At 33.7% G+C, this 22,991-nt stretch overlaps 1 protein-coding gene across 4 annotated transcripts in view; it reads left to right on the plus strand.

The window, feature by feature from the left end:
* The window catches only part of LOC148939181 (terminal nucleotidyltransferase 4B-like), a 585,918-nt gene that overhangs the window by 30,557 nt on the left and 532,370 nt on the right, over positions 1-22,991 (plus strand). For all 4 annotated transcript variants that reach the window (XR_016143545.1, XR_016143544.1, XR_016143546.1 and 1 more), the window contains exons 4-6: positions 4,052-4,172; positions 11,252-11,488; positions 16,163-16,312. Coding sequence is in view for 1 of the 4 variants with exons in the window: in XM_089107014.1 (XP_088963140.1) it covers positions 4,052-4,172; positions 11,252-11,488; positions 16,163-16,312 (508 nt within the window). In the remaining 3 variants the exon portion in view is untranslated. The remainder of the gene's footprint in view (positions 1-4,051; positions 4,173-11,251; positions 11,489-16,162; positions 16,313-22,991) is intronic.

A 22,991-nucleotide genomic window follows, 5' to 3' on the forward strand; every position in this document is an offset into this window, starting at 1 on the left:
CACGCCCACCATTTCCCGAAACACATCAAATCAAAATTTTGAGATAGCCATTTTGTTCAGCGTAGTTGATTTCCTGATAGAAATTATGTTTTTGAGGAGGACAGTCCCCCACAGCCTTCAGGGCAAGGGTTATAAGTTATGCCCTGGGAGCATATAAGGTTTTTATAGAAGGCTTTGTCGTAGAAACTTAAAACAGGCTCATTTGATTGGAAATTGAAAGGACTAGTGCCCTTTTTAATAGTCGAAAATGATTGGAGGGCAACTAACCCCACTCTCACGCCCACCTTTTCCCCAAACACATCCAGTCAAAATTTTTAGAGAGCCATTTTATTCAACGTAGTTTTAAGTTCTGGAAATTAGGTCTTTGAAGACGACAACCCCCCACAGTCGTCAGGGCAAAGGTCGAAATTTATACCCTTGGGGTATATGAGGTTTTTATAGAAAGCGTTGTCGTAGAAACTTCAAAAAGGGCTCATTCGATTGGAAATTGAAGTGGCTAGTGCCTTTTTTAATAGTCGAAAGTGATTGGAAGGCAACTAACATCCCCTTCCACGCCAACCATTTCCCCAAACACATCCAATCAAAGTTTTGGGATAGCCATTTTGTTCCATGCAGTTTATAGTTCAGGAAAATATACCATTGAGTAGGACACTCCCCCTGCAGTCCTCAGGACAAGGGTTGTAAACTCTGCCACGTGGGCGTATAAGATTTTATTGAAGTATTTATCGGAATAACTGGAAAAAGGACCCTTGTAAACTGAAGTTGATAATGCTAGGACCTATTCTCATAGTTAAAAGTAAATGGTGATTGGAAGGTAACAAACCCACCTCTCATGCCCGCCTTTTGCCAAAACACATCCAATCAAAATTTTTAGATAGCTATTTTGTTCAGCGTAGTTGATTTCCAGATAGAAATTTTTTAGATAGCCATTTTGTTCAGCGTAGTTGATTTCCAGATAGAAACCCCTATGCCTTCCCAAGGCCAGAACATAATTTGCACTTTACTCAAAAAATACAAATGAATGTGCATTGTCAGTTTAATATACATATACTGATATTTAGTAATCAAAATGTTAATATTATTTGATTTATTAAAGTTAAAACATTTATATTTTTTGAGTAAAGTGCTAATTATGTTTTGGCCTTGGGAAGGCATAGGGGTTTTGAGCCCAACTTATGTTAATTTCTGCTCGTTTTGAGTTTGACTCGGTTATTTATTGTAATTTCTGTTCATTTTGGGTTTCATTTATTTATCGATGCTGATTTGCGGTAGTTTCACGCTTTTTTTTGTTTAATGGAGTTCTTTACTTTTCTTTGAAAAGCTTATTTTGTGGAAAAAGTTTTTAATTAATCCTACATAAACAGACAATCATACTTTATACAGACTTCACAAAATTTAAAAATACTTTACACATTCTTTAAACATCCTATATAAGAGGAGCTGTAAATACTCGTTGAAGCAATTCACGAATATCATCTGTCGCACATTTTTTTTTTTTTTCTGCATCTAGAGCCTTGATTCTCAACACGGGGCATGGCAATATTTTGATGGTTCATGGACAGGACGTGTATCCTTCGACTGACTATGCTTTAAAACCTCACTTTTGAAGAAAAAAAAATTATGTGAATGACGTCACATTGATTTGTATTTAAGGAGCAAAAAAGATACAGCATTGCATTGACAGTGTGAAAAGGTGTTATATTCAGCAATATTTTTTGTTCATATAAAATATGCCCTGGGGATGACCCGAAAAAAGAAACCAAATTAATAGCCTTTTAAGCTTTCTTCAGGTGTAGACGTAAAATTTTGAACAAAAAAATGTTCAAATGTTCAAAAAACGTTTTGAGTATGGCCCAAAATAGGTTGGGAACCTTGAGTAATAATGACTGTCCTAAGTGACAAGCTCTAAGTAAATAGTTCTAAGAGTAATAGTTCTGTCACGTGTAGTGAGGTGCACTAGCTATTACCAGTTGTATTAATGAGACCTGTGTGAGTGATTCCGTGGTCCCAAATTTGGCCACGAGATCCCCGCCCCCTCAGAACCTAGCAAGGCCCACTAGATTAGTTATAATGAGGCGAATATCCTGCGGAGTCTTAGAGAGAAAGAATTAGGTCATTTCTCGATCATATTTATTGGCACAAAGAATACAACGAAAGTACGACCTGACCAAGGGTTTAAAGACAAACAGCATCGACAATTAAGCCAAAAAATATCGAATAATAAGTCGATCAATATTCAATAGCACTTACGCTCAAAACAATCTGGTCTGTCCAAAATCCGAAAAAAAATAACGTATAATTAGCAAATGCGGGTCTTGGCGTTTACCCCCAGCCTCCCCCTGGAAAATAACTCCCGCGGCTGGTTGGTTTCCAATCACTTCTGACCTATAAAAAAAGGACTAGAACTCACAATTTGTGATCGAATGAGCATCCTCCGAAGTTTCTACGACCATGAGGAGGATGGGGATGAGGAAGGGGCAGCCCCCTCCTATACAGAATAAATTCTGCTAATTTTTAGGTTTAATGTTACTCGTTACTTCCATAATAACAGCGTAGACCAAAAATATTCACAGAAATCAAGAGGGATCAAATATCAAGGTCTAAACAAATTTCACTGTCTTAGGTAAATTCTCTGTTGTTTTGCTATTTTTCAAAGGGTGCATTTAATACCAAAACATTCCAACTCTCATTGAGTCTTCAGATAAATACAATATAGAATTAGTTCTAAGGGAGAGACAAGGGAAGGGTGGAGGTAGAAATTGATATATAATTATTAGGGCAGTATCTAGGACTTTAGTTTAGGGGGCTATTTTTTCGGGGGGAGGGAGTAATTTTTTTTTTTATAGAAAATACATCAAAAATGTGAAATTGACATTTAGTCCCTTTTGATATTTGGGAACATTTCTGGTCTATGTGGGTATTATGAAAGTAATGAATAACATTAAACCCCAAAATTAACAGAATATTTTCCTTATAAGAAGGAGACTTCCCCTTCCTCATCCCCAGCTCCACCTCATGGTCGCAGAAACTTTGGAGGGTGCTCATTCGATGAGAAATTGATAGTTCCGGTTCTTTCTTTAATAAGTGAAAATTGATTTGAGGCCAACCACACGGGGGCGGGGGGTAAATGCCGGTTCCCCTTAGCGGTATGAGGATTAACGTGGGATCAACGGTATTAAGAATTTATTCTAAACACGCTAAAATTATTATAGCCGATGGTTAGAGAGAAACATCCTACTTGACACTGGGATTTATAATCTAAGGTTGTTTATTAAGTTTTTAATATTATATTTGATCACCTGAAACTGTTCAACTTGTCTGAAAGTAGGGAATGCTAATGGCTGCTTCACACTGCTCCATTACATTTTCGCATTAGGATGACCTAAGATTTTTGTTTTGTTAGGTAATTTTACGGAGCTAAGTTTGTCCGTAACGTAGGCAGTGTTAAGTAGACTCGAGCTCTGCTTAGAATCTTTATGGAAAAGTTCACCATAGCAGCAAAAAAATGGATTTTGTTTATGAGAAATTAATAAGGTTTGAAAACAAATGGATAAATTCTTTCTAGAAAGGTTTTCATGCTTGATCAGAGCTTGAATATCTCCATTCCATGTTGGTAGTTTTTTAATGATTTGCCTATGCTGATTGTGATGATCTTAGACAATGATTATGAGGGTTTTATGAAACTTATACCTCAGCCTAGTGTGAAAGAACGAAAGGTCATACTTAGCTTAACGTAACTTAACCACTTAGCAAAGAAAATTACCTGCGTAGTGGGAAAGCCGCTGATGTAGACTCGAGCTCTTTTGTGCTATCAAAGTTATGTGACGTTATTTCACACTTGATCAAAGCTTGAGTATATCTGTATTCCACATTTTTGACTTTGAATAGTCAGAAAATGAATATGATGGTTTTTATCAATTTTTACATTAGCATAGTGTGGAAGGACTTATTTAATTGTGAAAGGTTAAACTTAACGACTGCATAGAGAATTACGTGTGTAGTGTGAAACCCGCTTTAGCCTTTGCCCTTACAGCTTACGTCTCTCTTTCAGTGATATAGACTTGGTGGTTTTTGGTAACTGGGAAAGTTTACCTTTGCGGACACTCGAAAGGGCTCTTATTGAAAAAGGAATAGCTGAACCCAGAACGGTGAAGGTTCTTGATCGCGCATCTGTAAGTAAATATTTTTTTATTTACTAATATATATATTTTTTCTAGCATTCAGGGCGTACACGGCCTTGCCGAGTAAATAAAAACGTATTTTAATAAATCTTAATATCTGACATTTCATATTTTGGTAAACCTATCTGATTTATCTGAGATTATTTTACATTTTCTAGACATAGCCTGTTTGATAAATATAATTTAGCCAGCTGAAAATATGGTTTTAAGAAGAGAGCAAATATATTATTTATAGAATTAAATTAGTTATCGAAAGTAATAACGTACTGAATAGAATGTAAATTAGAAAGAAATTTTCTAGGAAAACTGAGGCTCTTAAAAGTTAAGGAAATTTTTTTTTTTTTTTCAGTTAGTCTCTTTAAGGTCCATTCACAACGGCATTTTACTAATACCGAGATTTAGCTAACGCTAGTTTCGGCCGATCAGATTTGTTATTGAATTTTCTAATTGGCTTAGATTAGCGCTACCTAAACTTCAATCTCATTGTGAATGGGCCTTTAGACAATCCAATTAATTGTAAACGACTTAAAAAAAAGAATAAATCTTCTACTTCTTCTTGGTGTCAAGTAAAACGCTAAACTTATTTCTAAGTAAGACGTAGCTATTTTGTCAATGAATAAGATCGACTGGTTTTTCTAAGACAAAAAAAAATGAATTTCAAGCAATTCATACTGATGGTGATCAGCTTATTTGATGAAGCCATGCCATTATTTAAGTTTTTTTTTTTTTTTTTTTTTTTTTTTTTTTTTTTTTTTTTTTTTTTTTTTTTTTTTTAGTGAGATATGAATCCAAGAGCTGATTGACTCGTCTTTCTTTATAATATTAAATTACAATTCAAGTTACTTGAAATATTATTAAACACAGGATATGCAATAAAGAAATACTACTACTACTAACAACTCACCGCAGCACGAAGCCGCCTGAGGCCAACATAGCTTCGCACGCTCCTCCTCCACACCCCAGACGAGGACGACCTGCTTTCCGTTTAGCCCTAGACGGTTGGCAGAAAAGAACGATCTTCGGCAATCTGTCATCCTTCATCCGCACAACGTGCCCTAGGTATCTCAACCTTTCTTTCATTATAGCCCTAGAGAGCGGTATTGAACCGCATTTTTCGTACAGCCTATTGTTTGACATACGGTCAGTCAGCCGGGTACCCAGAACAATCTTTAAGTAATTTCTCTGGAAAACATCTAGCAAATCTTCATCTGGTTTTCGAAGCGCCCATGCTTCAGAGCCATGTTTGACTACTGTCATCACTATAGCTTCTAATATTCTAATCTTCGTTTGCAGACTTATCTTCCTATTCTTCCAAACGTTTTTTAACTGTGAAAAAACACCCTGAGCCTTGGCTATTCTACTTTTAACACCTTCACTGCTCCCTCCATCTCCACTAATGATACTATCAAGGTAAGTGAAGCTGCCCTTGATCACTTATTCCTAGCCTTAGTGACTTAGTCTTCCTAACATTAATTTTCAAACCAATTCTAGCACCCTGAACTCGCAAAACCTCTGTCACACATTCCTCTAGGATGCTTAAATCATCAGCGTAATCTAAGTCAAGGAGACTTTTCCCTTCCCATTTGATTCCGTGGTCTCCCTTTGCCTTTCCTGTGCTCCTTAATACAAAGTCCATCAAAATAATCCATATAAAGGGGGATAGAACGCAACCCTGCTTAACTCCTGATTTAATACAAAACCAGCTGCTAACCTCATTTTCTACCTTAACCGCAGCAGTGTTATTCTCGTACATAGCACTAATCACTTTAACGTATTTGTCTGGTATACCATACAAGGATAAAACCTTAGTTTATGCTCTTCTATCAACAGAATTGAACACTTGCTCATAATCTATAAAACTAAGTACCAAAGGATGTTGACAACTCAGGCACATCTCAATTATTAACCTAAGAGGGAAAATTTGGTCGACGTATCCTCTACCTTTTCTAAAACCGCACTGTTTTTCTCTTAAAACTTTGTCTACGACATCTCTCAGTCTAAAAACTATCATATTACTAAGTAATTTGCTACCTACAGAGACCAGACTAATTCCTCGATAATTACCACACTCACTTTTAACACCTTTCTTGTAAAGTGGCTTAATTAATGTTTTCCTAAAATTATTTGGTACTTCCCCTTTTTTCAAAAATCATATTCCTAATATTCAATAACTTATTTTTAACCTCATAGCCCCCATATTTAAGAAACTCATTTACTACCCTATCAGCACCTGGAACCTTATTATTTTTTAATCCTTTTAGTACTGTCGCTAATTCATTCTCACAAAACAAATCTTCCTTGACATCCAAGATATCACAAACTTTTTCATTTTCCTCTATATCTTTTCCTGCAACTCTATTTCGGCGAAGCAAACTCTCAAAATGTTCTTCCCATCTCTCTTTAACTCTTTCCTTATCTTTAATTGTGGCTCAGTTCCTATCTATAACTAAGCCAAGTCAAGATAGACTACTCCCTCTCAATTTATTAACATGCCAGTACAATATTTTACTATTATGCCGTCAAACTGCATCTTCCAGATCCTCGGCAATTTTATCCATAGCCTCCATTTCACACCTCCTTAGTTCATATCTTGATGCTTTCTCCACTTTCTTTACATTCCTTTTGTTTTCATATGATCTATCACTCAGATAATTCTTGTACACGCCCTTTCTCCTTTCTATTAAACATACAGCTTTTTCACTAATATTCTTAGCTGTATTCCTAGCTTTCTTCCCTATGACACCTTCAGCAACTTCACAAATTATTTTTCTAAAAGTATTCAAACCATCTTCCACATTATCGAATTTTAAACTCTCAATTTTAGTATTCAACTGTTCCTGGAAAGTTTCTCTTTAATTCTCATCCTGGAGTCTACCAGCATCATAACTTCCCGGGAGGTAGTTACCCTTCCGAAATTTGAGCTTTAAATTAACCCTTGACACTATCAGATGGTTATCTTTACTTTTAACATCAATAACAGCACTCCTATATACCCTATTATCCTGTATTGATCCTGCCAGTCTTCGGTTTACTATAACATAATAAATAAGGTTAGCTGTCTTACCATCACGTGAATACCATGTTAACTTATGAGCCATTTTAAAGAAATAATTATATAAAATACCTTTTATTTTTAATTAAAGCTCATCCTTTTAAAAAATTACTGTTGCTGGTGGACTTGAACCCAAGATCCTCCAGTGACTGGCCAGAGCTTCTGACCCTGAACAAACTGATTAGATTCAGGGTTGGAAAATCCAGCTAGCTACCAGGAAATGTTGGGTTCAATTTCCACGCCAGAAACGATTTTTTAAGGTGGTTTATCTGTAGTTGATAAGAAAATGGTTAGTGTCAAATTATAAAGAAGAAGTGATTAAGTTAAAGGGGTTCAGAAGAGGACACTACAAATCATCTTTGGATTTTCCCCCTTGCTTAACTCTTTTCATCTAAAAGCATTTGAACTTGACCCCCTTTGTGGGCCGTGAGGAACTGTGCCTGAAATTTGGCTCAACCCTCCTCCTCCATCTCATCTACGAGAACTTTCACCCGCCTCTTTTTTTCCGTCTTGGATCCCGACTCCCCAAATAAGAGGCTGTGAAAGTTTCAAAACTGACACCAGGTTACACCAAGTCACAATGGTATTCTATACGCCTTGTGCCGAGTTTTGTTCATGCTTTTAACAATTCGTAACTTACGCATATGGGAAAATGTGCTCTTAATTTCTGTGCTCGTTGACAAGTTTTTCTTGGGATGACCGTATTTCAATTATTATATCATTTTCTATTTTACAACTAATTGACTAAGATATACCACGTTTGTGCTATTATTATTATTATTATTATTATTTTAACCAGGTAAATAGCGGAGTAAAACATATGAAAAAGATGAACAGCACTAATTATGAAAAATGTATACTTTCAAGGCAAAGGAACGGAAGAAGATTATTTTTTGTAATATTCGAAAGCCTACTACTTAGCACGGCAAATTTACTAAAAATATCAGTTATCCCAATTTTGACAGAATCTTCCCATTACGGTACCATGCTATGCCTATGAGAGTGCATCTTTTTTACAATAAATGATTTGATAGAGAGATGAGATATGTCTTTTTATCCTGTGCAACATAAATTCATTAGGAATAGAATTTTTTATAAGGGCAAGGGTTTTAGACAAAATAACCTTTTGACTGGATTACTATAGAAGTTGCCAAAAAGGTTCCTCTTTAAAAGAAGAAAAAATAGACAGATTTTTCCTTTTTATAGGGATAAAAATACTAATACTAAGTGAGGTGATCTGGGTCCGTGTCAATTCTGGTTCCTGGTCAAATCGTCCTGGTCCAGTCACCGTATCTGTTATTTCCTGCTTGCAAAAATAGTTGGAAAACAATTTAATTTTTGTGTGCCCAAGTATCCTTTTCTGTGCCATGATGCAAATCAAGATTGCATGTCTTTAATTAGTTAGTGCTGTGTTGTGGTCGGGTGAGGAGACCTCTATCCTTTTTTTGTCTCTTCGTATGAGACCTGACAGTATTTACAAACGAGTTGTCAATGAAGTTGTCAATGAGTTGTCAAGAAAGTAAAATAAAGAGTAGTAAACAAATGTTGTTTAATGGCCAAGTTATATCTTGCTTGGAAAAATTGTTGGAAAACAAGGTTATTTTTGTATGCCTAAGTGTCTTTTTCTATGCCGTGATGCAAATAAAAATTGTTCGTCTTTAATGGGGTAGTAAAAGGGGAGGACCTACCACCCCTTTTGTCTCTTCGTATAAGATCTGACAGTATTTACAAACGAGTTGTTAATGTGGTTGTCAATGAGTTGGCAAGAAAGTAAATAAAGAGTAGTCAACAGTTGTTGTTCAATGGCCGAGTTATTTCTTGGTTCCAAAATTAATTGAAAACAGTTTTATTTTTGTATATCCAAGGTTTCTTTTCTATGCCTTGAAGACATGCGAGTCAAAATTTTCCTTCTTTATGTAGGGAGTAATATTAATGCTATGTGGATGTAAGGTGGGGAGATCCCATTCCTTTTTTAACCAAACATAAAACCTCCTTTATTTTTAATCTCAAATAACAGTTCAAAAAATTACACTGAGGTACCGTATATAAAGCTCTTCGTATACGGCCTAACAGTACTATTAGAAATTAGTTGTCAAGCTATTGTCAGGAAAGTAATGTCAAAAATAGTTACCAAGATTTCATTGCCTATTGTCAAAAAACTGCAGCAGATAATTTACAAATGATAGTGGACGGTCAAGAAAGTAATTGTTATTTGGATATTTTTTGTCCAGATATTGTCACAGGCCTAAACCAATGAAACTGAAATACGCTTTATCAGGGACCTACGCTTTGAGGAACCCATCCATCCCTAGAAATTTTCAATATTCCTGAGTTTCTGGGCCCTTCTTATTCAAATTATCAAGTAATTTTTTTTGTTGGTCCCCTCCCTCCCCCGAAACATTATTTATGTATGCCTGCAACTTATGCCATGACATCCTAGAAAATAATCTCTGTTTGGTTATCTAGAAATCCGCTCTTAGTATAAGAATACATCATATTTTTTGCTCACTCGCAGTTCTAATTATTCGTATGTTTACTGTAATTACTTTTTTCATTACTCACTGATCATTAACTTCCATCAACTTTAGTAAGGGTCCATTCAGGTCCTGGCTACGTGTCATTTCGTTGTACAAAAAATAAAATTGATATCGTTACACCATATAATCCCCCATCAATAGCTTCAAAAGAGTGGAGCCTTAACAAATGCAACAACCATGCTTTGGGCACAGAGGAAGGGCATTTATCATCGACATCCGTTTTTTTTGTCTCATTGAATAGCTGATAATTGATTTGATGGTAATTACTTGAAAAAGTTACGTCGTTGGTTTTGAAAATGAAATTTCAAACAAATCAAGTATTTGTATTGAATTGAAAATCAAGTATTTTGCAGCAGGCATCAAGACATGGCTGATTGTAAGAAAAAAGCCAAGACAGATAGTCCGAGTAATTGAGAGGCAAAAATGTTTAAATGACACGGGTAAACATTAAAAATGCACGTCAAGCATTTGATTTGTTATTTATGATTACAATTTTTAATAAGATGTGCTATTTATAGTCTTTTCAGCTCAATTCTGTCAGAGTTGATAGAGACTTGCATGGAATGCATTTTATATTGTTGTACATAGAATACATCCAGGCATGGGCGTAGGCAGCATATTGTCTAGGGGGGGGGGCAGTCGATAGTGTCATGGAGTTTTATCAACTGCTTTTTCCAAACCATCTGCCTTTTCAGCCATATCTAATGTAAATTTGAAGGTCTAGGGGGGGGGGGGGGCAGCGGCCCCCACCCAACGCCCATGCACCCAGGCTAGCCCTTGGATATGGATTTAACCTCAGGACGTGTCGTAAACCGAAAAAATATCAATTTTATGCAAAAAAAATTTTTTTTTTAAATATCAATTTTATGCAATTTTTTTTTTTTAAATATCAATTTTATGCAATTTTTTTTTGAAAATATCCATTTTATGCAATATTTATTTTTGAAAATATATCAATTTTATGCATTATTTTTTTTTGAAAAAATATCAATTTTTTTGTAAAAAATATCGATTTTTTGGCAATATTTTTTTGTAAAGAATCAATTTTTTTTTCTGGTTTCTTAATATTAATCATAGGAGGAGTGGCTCCCTCTATGCTTCTTCTCGTATCTATGTACGTAAATGCGTACATGTAATTTAAATGGAAGATGATTGATTTTACTGCTAGTATGGCTATTAAAAAAAAATGGGAAGTTTGATCCTTCATAAACTATATACAAAAATGAAACTTGGATATTACTTTGATATTTGAAAGAGGTGCCTAAAATTTTCAACCTTTTAACTGGCTGAAGTTGCTAAGTAAATTTCGGCAGACTTTCAATGGTGATTAAGTAAATCATATTATGTACAGAAACTAAGCGTAAGAGTCTGGAGTTGGGCCCAGTATAAGGGCCGTAAATCGTTGTTAGAATGGAATTTTTGAGGAAATCCCCGCCCCCCTCTTTTGTGTGCAGTTGTGTAAGTTTTTTTTTATTTTACAGGTCCCCATTATAAAGCTCGAAGACATTTTAACTGGAATTCGTGTTGACATTAGCTTTAACATGAAGAACGGCGTTCTTTCTGCCAATTTGATTAGAAAATTCAAAACAAAATTGCCTAATTTAGTCCCATTAGTGTTGGTCTTGAAACAATTTTTACTTCAACGAGATATGAATGAAGCATTTACTGGAGGAATCAGCTCATATAGTCTTATACTCATGACGATTAGTTTTTTTCAGGTATGTACCAGACTAGAACCAATTTTGTTATTTTTAGTAAGGATCCTCAGGGGGGGGGGGTGCATCCTCTACATCCCTACTTTTTACGCCTAAGATTTTTATCAAATAGTTGTTTTTGTTTCAGGTATACATTAAGCTAGACCCATACATTCTGGGTTTTTTCGTCATTATCATTTCGTCAGTTATTTTTCTGCTAATCGTGAAGATCCTTCATTTTTCGTGAGGATCCATCATGGGGATGTAAAATTGTCCCTATTTTTGCTAATGGACTGTCGTGGTATGGCAGCTGGTGGAACTGTAATAAGTAATGATTTTAAAATGATAATAAATTTAAATGTATAATATTTATTGTATATAGTCAAAATTAATAATTTTATTGTTTTTCCTTGTTAAATCCTCTTTCCTTTGCTGTATCCTCTTGACAGTAATTTTACGAATAATAAAATAAAACTATATTGTTAAAGCTCACCAAACTCATTAGAAATCAAAGAATTTAGCCACAGCTTATTTTTAGTTTAATTACAATTTTATTTTTTTTCTTTTCTTATGAAATTACTCATGGCCCGCTAAAAACTTAGGGTCTGACATACTGCATGCCAACTACTCTCCTAGGTTTTTTCTTAGAGATAACCTCTTTTCAAGGATAACCTCCCTTGAAAGAAGTGCATTGTCTTACAAGCCGTCCTTAGAGTTCTCTTAAATTATGTATTTTTTCTAAGACCACACTGCCTTTGTATGACGAACAAACAATTATGCAGATGGTGATAAGTGCATTTATTAGACATCTGGATATTTCGACCACATATGCAGTGATCGTCATCATCAGATATACTAAAGCATTAAAACTAACATTTTTATACAGAAAAAAATAATTGCTTCTGATTCATTCACTAGATTTGTCTGAAAAAGTTCAAAAACTGGTTTCATCTCCGTCTTCACGCCGTATATATGGGAATGTATAACCATATTATGATGTATAACTATATACATATATAAATATATATATACTTATGTATACTATGCTTATACTATATACTAAGTATATACTATACTTTTATTTATATATATATATATATATATATATATATATATATATATATATATATATAAATAAAAGTATAGTATATACTTAGTATATAGTTATACATCATAATATGGTTATACATTCCCATATATACGGTGTTTGTTCGTTATCTTATTTCGTCACAGAAAAGCAGTGTGGTCTTAGAAAAATATACCTAATTTAAGGTATTACGTCGTAATTGTCAATTGCAAAATTTCTTGGAAAAGAAAACGTTTGTGCCACCTTCATTAGAAATTCAACTTATAGTTAGGCAATATTAAAGAAGAGATTACAACTCAAGACTGTGAATAAACCCTGTTAATGAACTCTCAGACAGATCTAGCTAAGGAATCGAAAGTGATTATTGATTATAATCTAATTATAATAATAATCTTATTTTATTTATTTTAATTATTCACAGTCTTATTTTATTTTATATTATAATTATTTACTAATACTTATTTTATATACTTATTTTATCTTATAATTATTTTATATTTATAACAAGGTTATAATTATAATCTTATTATAATAATACACTTATTATAATAATAATAATAAGTGATTATATTGATTATATTGGTTATAGTGATTATTGTGACCTGAAAGTGATTATTTTGTTCAGTATAAATACATTTGTTTTAATTGTAATGCTTTAGTTTTCGGCTATGTTCCAAACTAGTTTGAGTTTACACCAGGTGGTAGTACCAATCAGCAGGGTCGTATCCAGGAATGGGGGAGGGGGGTACAAAAGGTTTTTTTTTTGGGGGGGGGTACTACAAAGAAACTTTAAAGAGGGATAACAAAATTAATTTATATTCCTTTTTGTTACGGTTTTAAGAGTCGGACAAATATTTCAGGGGGAGGGGTACCCCTGGTTTCAGGGCTACCATAAGTAAATAGAATATGATTTAATCACTGAATAGCAAAAAACTAGTGTAAGCACGCTATAGAAAGAAATGCAAAATAAAAGAAGTTAAAGAATGGATGAAAACACATTTTCATCAATACTAAAAATCAACAGAATAGCTGGTAACAATAGTTAAAAACAACCATATACAATAATTTAATTTTCAATAAATAATTCTAATAACTCAAATTTAAAATATCATTAATAAGTAAAAAACTAGAATTCAGAAGTCACTAATATGAGTATGTATTATAGTAATCATTTGGATGTCATAAGTCAAAAGCACAGTCAGGAACGCTGGGGGTTTGACACGGTTAAATTAATGGCAAACGATAAATGATGGTCAACATGTAATGTGTAAATTTGCAAAACGTAATTGCAAAAGTCAATTAATAGTGGTCATTTTAAACATTTTTGAAGAGAAATTTTATGTCACCGCTAGAGGGAACCACATATTTTTCAATGTTCATATGGAGCTGGCACACAGAGGACGATCTTCCACAATCAGTCTTTCAACAGTTTGGTTATCAAAATTAAAAGAAGCTTAACAATGTCAACATCATTAAAAACTTAAAAATATTTAAATAACCAATTTAATTACTTAAAATTATTTTGTAAAAAAAGTGAGCAACTATGTCACTTACATATTAAAAATAACCATAGTAATATTTTTAATTTTCACATATTAATTCTAATAAGTTAAATTTAAAATATCATTAACAAGTAAAATTGCAAATCATTATATTAAATTAAAAGCAAATCAGTTGCTACTAAAATTCATTAAAAAAGTCATTACTACTAAAATTACTAAAAGTCAATAATAGGAGTCTATAAGATAAGAGTCATTTGGATGTGATTTGATGCGAGTCTATATCATTTTCCAGCTTAATTCCACCAAAAGTATAAGTACACCTTTATGTTGAACGGTACTGATCTCAAGATTTCTTTTAGTGGGGGGGGGGGGAATAAAAAACAAATAGCGTGATAGATTTATGTAAATTTAAGTAAATTAATGCGTCTGAAGTTTGGCAAATTACCTAAAAACGTGTATGTTTTGGTTTTTCAATGGTAAAAGAAGATTTTGAAATTGATTTTTCCATTATTTTACACCAATCAATTTAACTATACAACAAATATTTTGAATAGTGGGGGGGGGGTTAGGCAAAGAAAAGGACATGTGCAGTTAGGAATATCGGGGGAATCACACAGTTAAATTGATGGCACACTAAAAATGGCACACACATGCAACATAAATTTGCAAACAAAATATAAAAAGTCAAAATGAAAACTTTAGAAGTTTAAACAAAATTTAAAAAGTCAAGTAATCCTACTTAGTACAACTTAGCCCAATAAAATAGAAGAAAAAATTAATATCACCATTAGAGGGGGCTACATATTGTTCACATGGAGCTAGCACACAAAGGACGATCTTCCACATCAGTCTTTCAACGGTTTGGTGATCAAAATTAACTGTAGCATATCTATGTCAAAATAATTAAAACCTTAAAATTACATAAATAAGCAATTTTATTACTTAAAATCACTAATTACATTGATAGTGACTTCAGTGTCGCTTCAAAGCTCTTTGACGTGTGGATCTTTTGATTCTAAACTCCGTAATATCCCATCGATATTACAAAAGGATTTTTTGTTCGGGTGGGGGGTTGCTATTTTTTTACGCATCAAAAATATGTTTATATTCATTTGTGTTACGTTTTTACTAGTTGGACATACATTTAGGTTGGGGGGGGGGGGAGGGGCAAACCGCCCTCCCCTACATACGGCTTTGACTACTGATAATGATGTTGCCGATACTAATGCTATAAACGGAATGCAGGCGAAAGTAATATTCACAAGATCTGTTTATAATTTGTTCACTTGACATCTTCTATATGGGCGCAGGACTAACGCTTAGGGAGGGGACCAAACGTTTGTTTAGCCAAAATGGGGTGGAATAGAAAAGGTTATAATATACATAGTGCCTTCTCCAACCCTCCCCCTCCCCTTCATTTTTTTACACACCCATTCTCCTAGTAAAATTCAAAAATAGTCGTCTAAACTTGTTTTAGTTGGTATTTTGGCTGAATTCCCACGCATAAAATCCCTCTTACCTCTTATCTCTAAAATCCCTTTACCTCTTACCTCTGATCCCTCTTACCCCCCCCCTTTCCTCCGCGTGCACCTATATGCGCAGAAGTAAGCTGTTCCGTGTCGCATGACGCTTAAACCAAAAGGATGTTGATTCAAAGTATTTGAAAGGCAATAGCTTATAGATGCAATAGCTAAAGACCCAGCTCATGTTTGCTACTTAAACAGAAGGAAGGGGTTCTCCCTAGAAAAAAAAGAACAATCTGCTGGCACCCCTCTCCCGAAAAATCTGAAACTTACCATGTCTTCGTTATTTTTTCTTTATTATTGTCTGGCATTGAATTTATATTTCAGTAAAAATTCCATTTGAATTTTTATGTTTTTCCCTTTTTCAGACTTGGGATTAACTCTCAAGGGATGTGATATTATTTGGTAATGTATCTAGAAATTTCTTTGATTTTTTTTCCCTGCGGTGGCACTGTGGGATTGATCTATGTTTGATAATACAGGACTCGAATTTGATCTCTGCTGCCACAGGGATAGGAATTGCATGGAGGCTATGCATTAGCATCTCCAAATAGAATAAGAAGAATAAAGATTGTTTCCCTTTTAGTTACATCCACATCCTGAAGTGGCTCATAAACGTGGCGCTAACCTTGGTGTTCTTCTCATTCAGTTTCTGGAGCTGTATGGTCGCCACTTCAACTATTTCAAAACAGGAATTAGAGTCACTGGTGGCGGCTCTTATGTCACGAAAAATGAGGTATGCTTACTGGAAAAAATATTACTGGAAAAAATTGAAAGTAATCTTATCGATAAATTCATTCAAATGAAGCAAAAGATCCAATTAGACCAGATTCAATTAAATTAGAAGTAAATATAAAATCCAATATTTGCAAATATAATCCATTAAATAAAAAATCAATAAATTGTAAGTATAAAAATCCAATATGAAAATACAAAATTGCTTAATTTAATGAAGTACAAATTAGTTTTTATTCAAGTACCAACGACAGTGAAAAGGAAATCTTGCCTGTTTCAACCGGTTTAGTGGAAATTTACGCAACCATATATATCTTTAAAAAAATGGGAATTCTATTTTAACCAAAAAAAAAAAAAAAATCCATTTACAGTTTTGGTACTAAAAGGTGCGTGTGCGTGAACAACTGTGCGTGAACAACTTAACACTGTGCGAGAAGAGTAAGTAAAAAATAAGCTAAAAATATATGGCATCCAAGGGCTTCTAAGAAGGTGTAGCTTTCCTTTGAAGGCGTAGTTGTCTTTAGAAATTAACATTTGGTTAATGTTTGAATTTTCTCAAACAAAAAGTATATTCAAACCTAGCTGATTTTCTTTGCTATTTTATTTTCACGATTGGACGTGACAATACTGACGAAAATGTGGTACTGCCTTAGAGAATTTAATGATATGAAACAAAACATCTTAGAAAATTGTGGTTGTCAGGTGTGAATAGACCTAAGATGGGTCTCTAGGGCAGTACCATGCATCTATACCATATTTATTACCAATACCATGGAGAAAAAACTGTTTTATTTTGATTACCTTGCTAATTTAAGAATTAATGAGAAAATTTGATTGCAAATTTCTTCAAATTCCTTCTCTCCTTTGAACTTCGGCAAATTTGCAGTTTACAATATAATTTAGCTAGGATACAAGTGAATATATCACCTGATGCTTTTTTTATGCTCATTCATAATACGGTAAACGCTTCTGGGTCCAATTCCACTTTGAGATCTTAAAGGACTAAGAGGGCTCAAAACAGCCCGTAACCCCCAAAAGTTTAAAAGTGTGTTTCTAAAAAATAACTTGAATGCGAGAAATAATTGCCATATACAAATGATTCAAGAATTATAATTTCTACTTTCTCAGTCTTAATAGCAAAATATTATTTTGGATACAAATCTGCAAAAGCAAAAATTAAAAGAGCTAAAAAAAAAAAAAAAAAAATCAATAATGACGTCAGTTTTTTTGAATGTTTTCAGGCTCTCTAAAAGTTTCTGCAATTTTTTTTACCTAAAACATTTTACTATTGAGACTAAGAAAAACAATACCTATCCTAAATTCGCTGCAAATGGGGATTTTTTCTCATTAGACAGTTCTTTTTAACGTGTTTTAAACTTTAGGCAACTATGGATTGTTTTACCTTTTGGGGCCCCAAAAAGGAACCAAAGTAGAATTTCTCCCACAAACAATTGTCAAACTGAAAGGGGATAAGAAAAAGCATCAAATGATGTATTCACTTGCATCCTAACTAAAATTATGTTGTAAACTGCAGATTTACCTTAATTTTTGGACCTGACCATTTCTTTTTACTGGCTTAATGTGGTACAAAGGTGATGAGTGAAAAAACACGAGGCCTGATAACTGCATTAAGAATAGGAGCAAGAACATACTATGTTTAGTTGTTTTACACTATGTTTTACACTATTTACACTATACATGTTACTATGTTTTACACTATGTTTACATCTAGTTTACATCACAGAGTTCTAAAATGAGTCCAGATTGTCCAGAGTCCAAAAAAGACGAGGCCTGATAACTGCATTAAGAACAGGAGCAAGAACATACTATGTTTAGTTGTTTTACACTATGTTTTACACTATTTACACTATACATGTTACTATGTTTTACACTATGTTTACATCTAGTTTACATCACAGAGTTCTAAAATGAGTCCAGATTGTCCAGAGTCCAAAAAAGACGAGGCCTGATAACTGCATTAAGAACAGGAGCAAGAACATACTATGTTTAGTTGTTTTACACTATGTTTTACACTATTTACACTATACATGTTACTATGTTTACATCTAGTTTACATCACAGAGTCCTAAAATGAGTCCAGTTTGTCCAGAGTCCAAAAAAGACGAGGCCTGATAACTGCATTAAGAACAGGAGCAAGAACATACTATGTTTAGTTGTTTTACACTATGTTTTACACTATTTACACTATACATGTTACTATGTTTTACACTATGTTTACATCTAGTTTACATCACAGAGTTCTAAAATGAGTCCAGATTGTCCAGAGTCCAAAAAAGACGAGGCCTGATAACTGCATTAAGAACAGGAGCAAGAACATACTATGTTTAGTTGTTTTACACTATGTTTACATCTAGTTTACATCACAGAGTCCTAAAATGAAATTATTTGTTACCTTGTGTTGGCGCAGGGGAAGAGTCTGAGTCTTCGAGTTTGAAAGTTCTCTAGTTCAATCCCGCACGACGCAAGGAATCATCAAACATGTAATTAGGCGATATAATTTTTTTTAATTATAAGAAAATTAAAGTTTATATATTTTTTTTCTACTTTCTCAGTCTTAATAGTAAATCGTTATTTTGGATACAAATCTGCAAAAGAAAAATTTGAAGAGCTAAAAAACCCCTCAATAATGACGTCAGTATATATCAACAATGACATCAGTATAGGTCATAAATATAACCAAATATGTCATGCGTTTTTTTTAGTTTTTTTGTAACCCCTGCTGAAATTTAGTTTCTGCAAATAACCTTGTCAAATCTAAGATGAGCCTGCATAATTCAAGCATCCGGAGAAACAAATCAGTTTTCCCCAATATATCTTTGCCTTTTGGTACTATTTCTTCACTGTCACTTTCGATTGATTTAGAAAAAAAACTGTGCCCCCACCCCCTAGGATTTTGACGAAATTACGCCGCTGCTATGAATTACCCCTCAGCCCCTGGGGAAAGGGACGTAAGTTAAGCAATTACCCACTATTTACATATAGCATTTGTTATTCAGAAATATACGAAATATTTTTGGGAAAGATTTTCTGGGGGGGTGGGGGAAGGATTTTCCATTGGGATAATTATCCCTGGAGTGGACATTTTCCGGGGAAAATTTTACATGGGGTGGGGGGATTTCCTGAAATGATGTTGAAAACGGTCAGACATTAAACAAAAAGTTTTTCCCAACTGAAAGCAAGGAGCAACATAGAAACTTGCCATAAATCGAACATATGCCATAAATCATTCCGTATATCAGGGAGGCTGTCCCTTCCTTATCCCTCGCTTTTTACGCCGAAGTTTGACTTTTTGTCCAAATTGTTTGAGAGCGACTCCTGAGACACAAGGGCCGTTGAATTTGAATGAGAAATAATTTTAAAGAACTTAAAATTTTAATTTAAAGGGTGAAAGATGAGAAGTGGGCAGCCCCCCTCTACGTACGGAGTAATTTCTTTTCATTGTTTTAAGTTTTAATGTTGCCCCTTACTTTCAGTTAAGAAACTTCTTTTTTTTATTAAATTCATGGAAAAGGTGATGGTAAGGCCTCGAAACCATTGCATACACATCTGCAACTGAACATCTAAAGCTGAATTTTTGAAATTTTCTAAAGTGATGAGAAGGGTACGTGGACTTTTAAACTAAACGTTAAATGATCTTTTGAACTATCAATGAAAAAAAACTTTATTCTAACACAGATTCTAGACTCTACAATAAGGCTTTGATTCAGATTACGATAGGAAATTTGGTATGAGTCAGAATTAAATCTTACGATTTATATTTATTTGCAATTTTGTAAATAAATTACAAATACTTTTGAAGAAACTTCCTTTATTAGCAATGATTTAGTGATAAAACAGATTGCTAGAGAGGCAATTGAAATTGGACTTAAAATAAATAGTAATACTTCTTTAAATAGGTTTCTGGGAATATTCACTTTTCCTTATATACAAATTTAATTGAAAATGATTTAACTAATTATATTAAAAAAAAAACAGTAAAAAATTCCACTCAAACTAATACGGATAGACCTTCTAGGCTGGCTGCCAAAAAGGCAAGATTAGCTTTAAGAGATTGTTTGTAAATTTTTTTATTCCATTTGAATGAATTGTCTTTTGTCACTTCGCTTGATGTACCAATCCTGGTTGAACTTCCTTGAAGTAATGATGCTAGGGTTGTTTTGAAAATATTTTAGTTTTAAAAATTGGATTTCAATGTGAGTTCTTTTATATTCGTTTTTTTTTTCATTTGTTTTTCTGAGGACGGCCCTTGGATATAGGGTCGAAATATTCATTTAAAGTTGCGTTCCACCGTCTTAGATAAAAATTTCCCTATTGTTCTACTTGTTGTTTAGGATGGAAAGTGTGGTCTTCGTCGCTATTTAAGTGATTGACTTAGCTTGTCTATTGACCAAGTTTTTAGTGAAAATGTCGTCAGATGATACTGACTTGCACTGAAGAGAAATTTATTTGAATCCATTAACTATAAGTCGTTTTAAATTTGATTTATGGGAATACTTCCAGTATCTCTGTTAAAAGCGTGGTCTCTATTTATGGATTTGTTTAAAATTTCAATTGCCTCCAAAAAGAATGTTGGAAGCAGTTTGCTTCATATATTAAAGTTGCCTCATCAAAAAGAACTACATGATCGGGATTTTCAACAATTTGGAGGGCCAAAGCAGAATCAATATCTTCAATAGCCCTTTCCTAATAATTATCCTGCTCAATACAGAATAAATATAAATCAAAAATAAATATAAAAATAGATATAAATATACAGAATAAATAAGATAAATAAAGAATTAGCTCTAATGGAAAGACGATGGGAGGGTGGAGGTAGAAATTGATATATAATCCTCTGGGCCGTATCCAGGACTTTCGCTTAGGGGGGTGGGGTTGGGGCTTCGGAATAAGCACGGTCACTTGAATCAGAATCTAAGTCTGAATGAGAGGAGCTAGATTTGCTAGAGGAGCTAGAGGAGCTAGATTTGTTAGCAAATCCTGTTGAAGACTGTCCTGTTGAAGACTGTTGAAGAAATCCTGTTGAAGACTGTTCCTGTTGAATTCCTGTTGAAGCAAATCCTGTTGAATGACTGTGGAAGTGACTGAATTTTCCGGCTCTTATGATCCAGTAATTAGCTAATCAAGGTCATCAAAGTGGTACAAACCTCTTAATCTTATTCGGTACTTTTATAAATAAATGGAAAATAACATGTATATGATATGAGGAATGTGGCTGAATATGGCTATTTAAATATGCAAGGCTGTTAGGGTGACATTTCTCAGGTTTAAATGTAGAAAAAAATAACTAATATGATTTTACTCCCAAATAATGGTAAATGTGATTCATTTATTTTATTTTTGTATTATTCTTTTTTTTTCTTTATTTTTTTTTTTATACAAAATAGTTTTCTGAAATCAGGCACTGTCTAATTGCTGAGGTATTAACCTAGGCACACGATTACGAAAGGGATAAACTAGACTTTCAATTAAATTGATGAAACTCTAGATAAAGGGGCATTACTTTTTTTAAGCTCAGGAAATTGGAATCATTTAAAATTTAATGAAAAGATGTAAGTGATGCTTAAAAAGAAATGCTCAACTGGTCTCGTAGCTACAGGGCAACTCTAAAACAAGAATTTTACCCTATATTTCCTAGGGAGTACCTTATTTTACCTTTTTTATCCATTTTACCAATATTGCTTACCGAGTTTTTATTTTACGGCAATTTTATAACACTTCCTGGGGGGGGGGGGGTGCCCTCCTGCTCAGGTCTGGAGCCGTCACTGTCCAGACGTGAAGCCAAAATATTCAGACATTTGTTAGTTTGTTTTTTGCTGTCTTAATTAACGGTTTATATATATATATATATATATATATATATATATATATATATATATATATATATATCATTTAACCCCTTATATGTTTAATACGGTTTAACCCCCATGTATGTTAATTATTTATTTAAAGGAAGGCAGGTGGTTCTAAGAAATTATTAAGTTTTATAGGAGGAATGTAAATCCTTGTGTAGTTGAAAAAAAAAATTAACAATAAAAACAATAGCAAAGTATTTAACAAAGTATGAAGTATATTAAAGTATTGCAACAAATACAGTACACCAGTAGTATATAAGGTAATATTTACCGTGCCGCTATACACCTTTGTTGGGGAGTACGTAGTCCCTGAGTCCCAAGTTCAAGGTCACGGGGGAAAACCCAGAAATGTTTTTGACAACAGAGACCGTGTTTACTCTATATAAAATCAGAAAGTGTTAGTTACTGTCACAGTTCTGAATTGGATTTTGTTCGATAGTATTATTGTGAATATTATTTGGTTTCTTTGGAATATTACAAAAATGAGTAATTTTACTGTATTGAACATTAAGAGACAGGAGGAAGAGAATAGTGATGAAGTGAAAATAAGAGCTACAAATGTTAGAAATAGCACCAGGGAGCAGATTAACTTTCAAGTGGGATGAGATGTTTAGTAGATATGTAATATCTCTGAGTCGATTCAAGATGGATGAACAGTTATGTTTTGCGGCCAAATTGAATATAATGAATATATCTACCTTACAACCAGGTTTGAATGCAATTGTTGAGCATATAGAGAAAAATGGACTGAGTCGTTTACTGAAAAAGGCATAAGATTGTGTTATATATTTATATAAATTTGTTGAA

The sequence above is a fragment of the Artemia sp. Qi Xiang Cuo genome, chromosome 21 (genome assembly GCF_049724085.1).
Source record: "Artemia sp. Qi Xiang Cuo chromosome 21, ASM4972408v1, whole genome shotgun sequence".
Classification (NCBI taxonomy): domain Eukaryota; kingdom Metazoa; phylum Arthropoda; class Branchiopoda; order Anostraca; family Artemiidae; genus Artemia; species Artemia sp. Qi Xiang Cuo.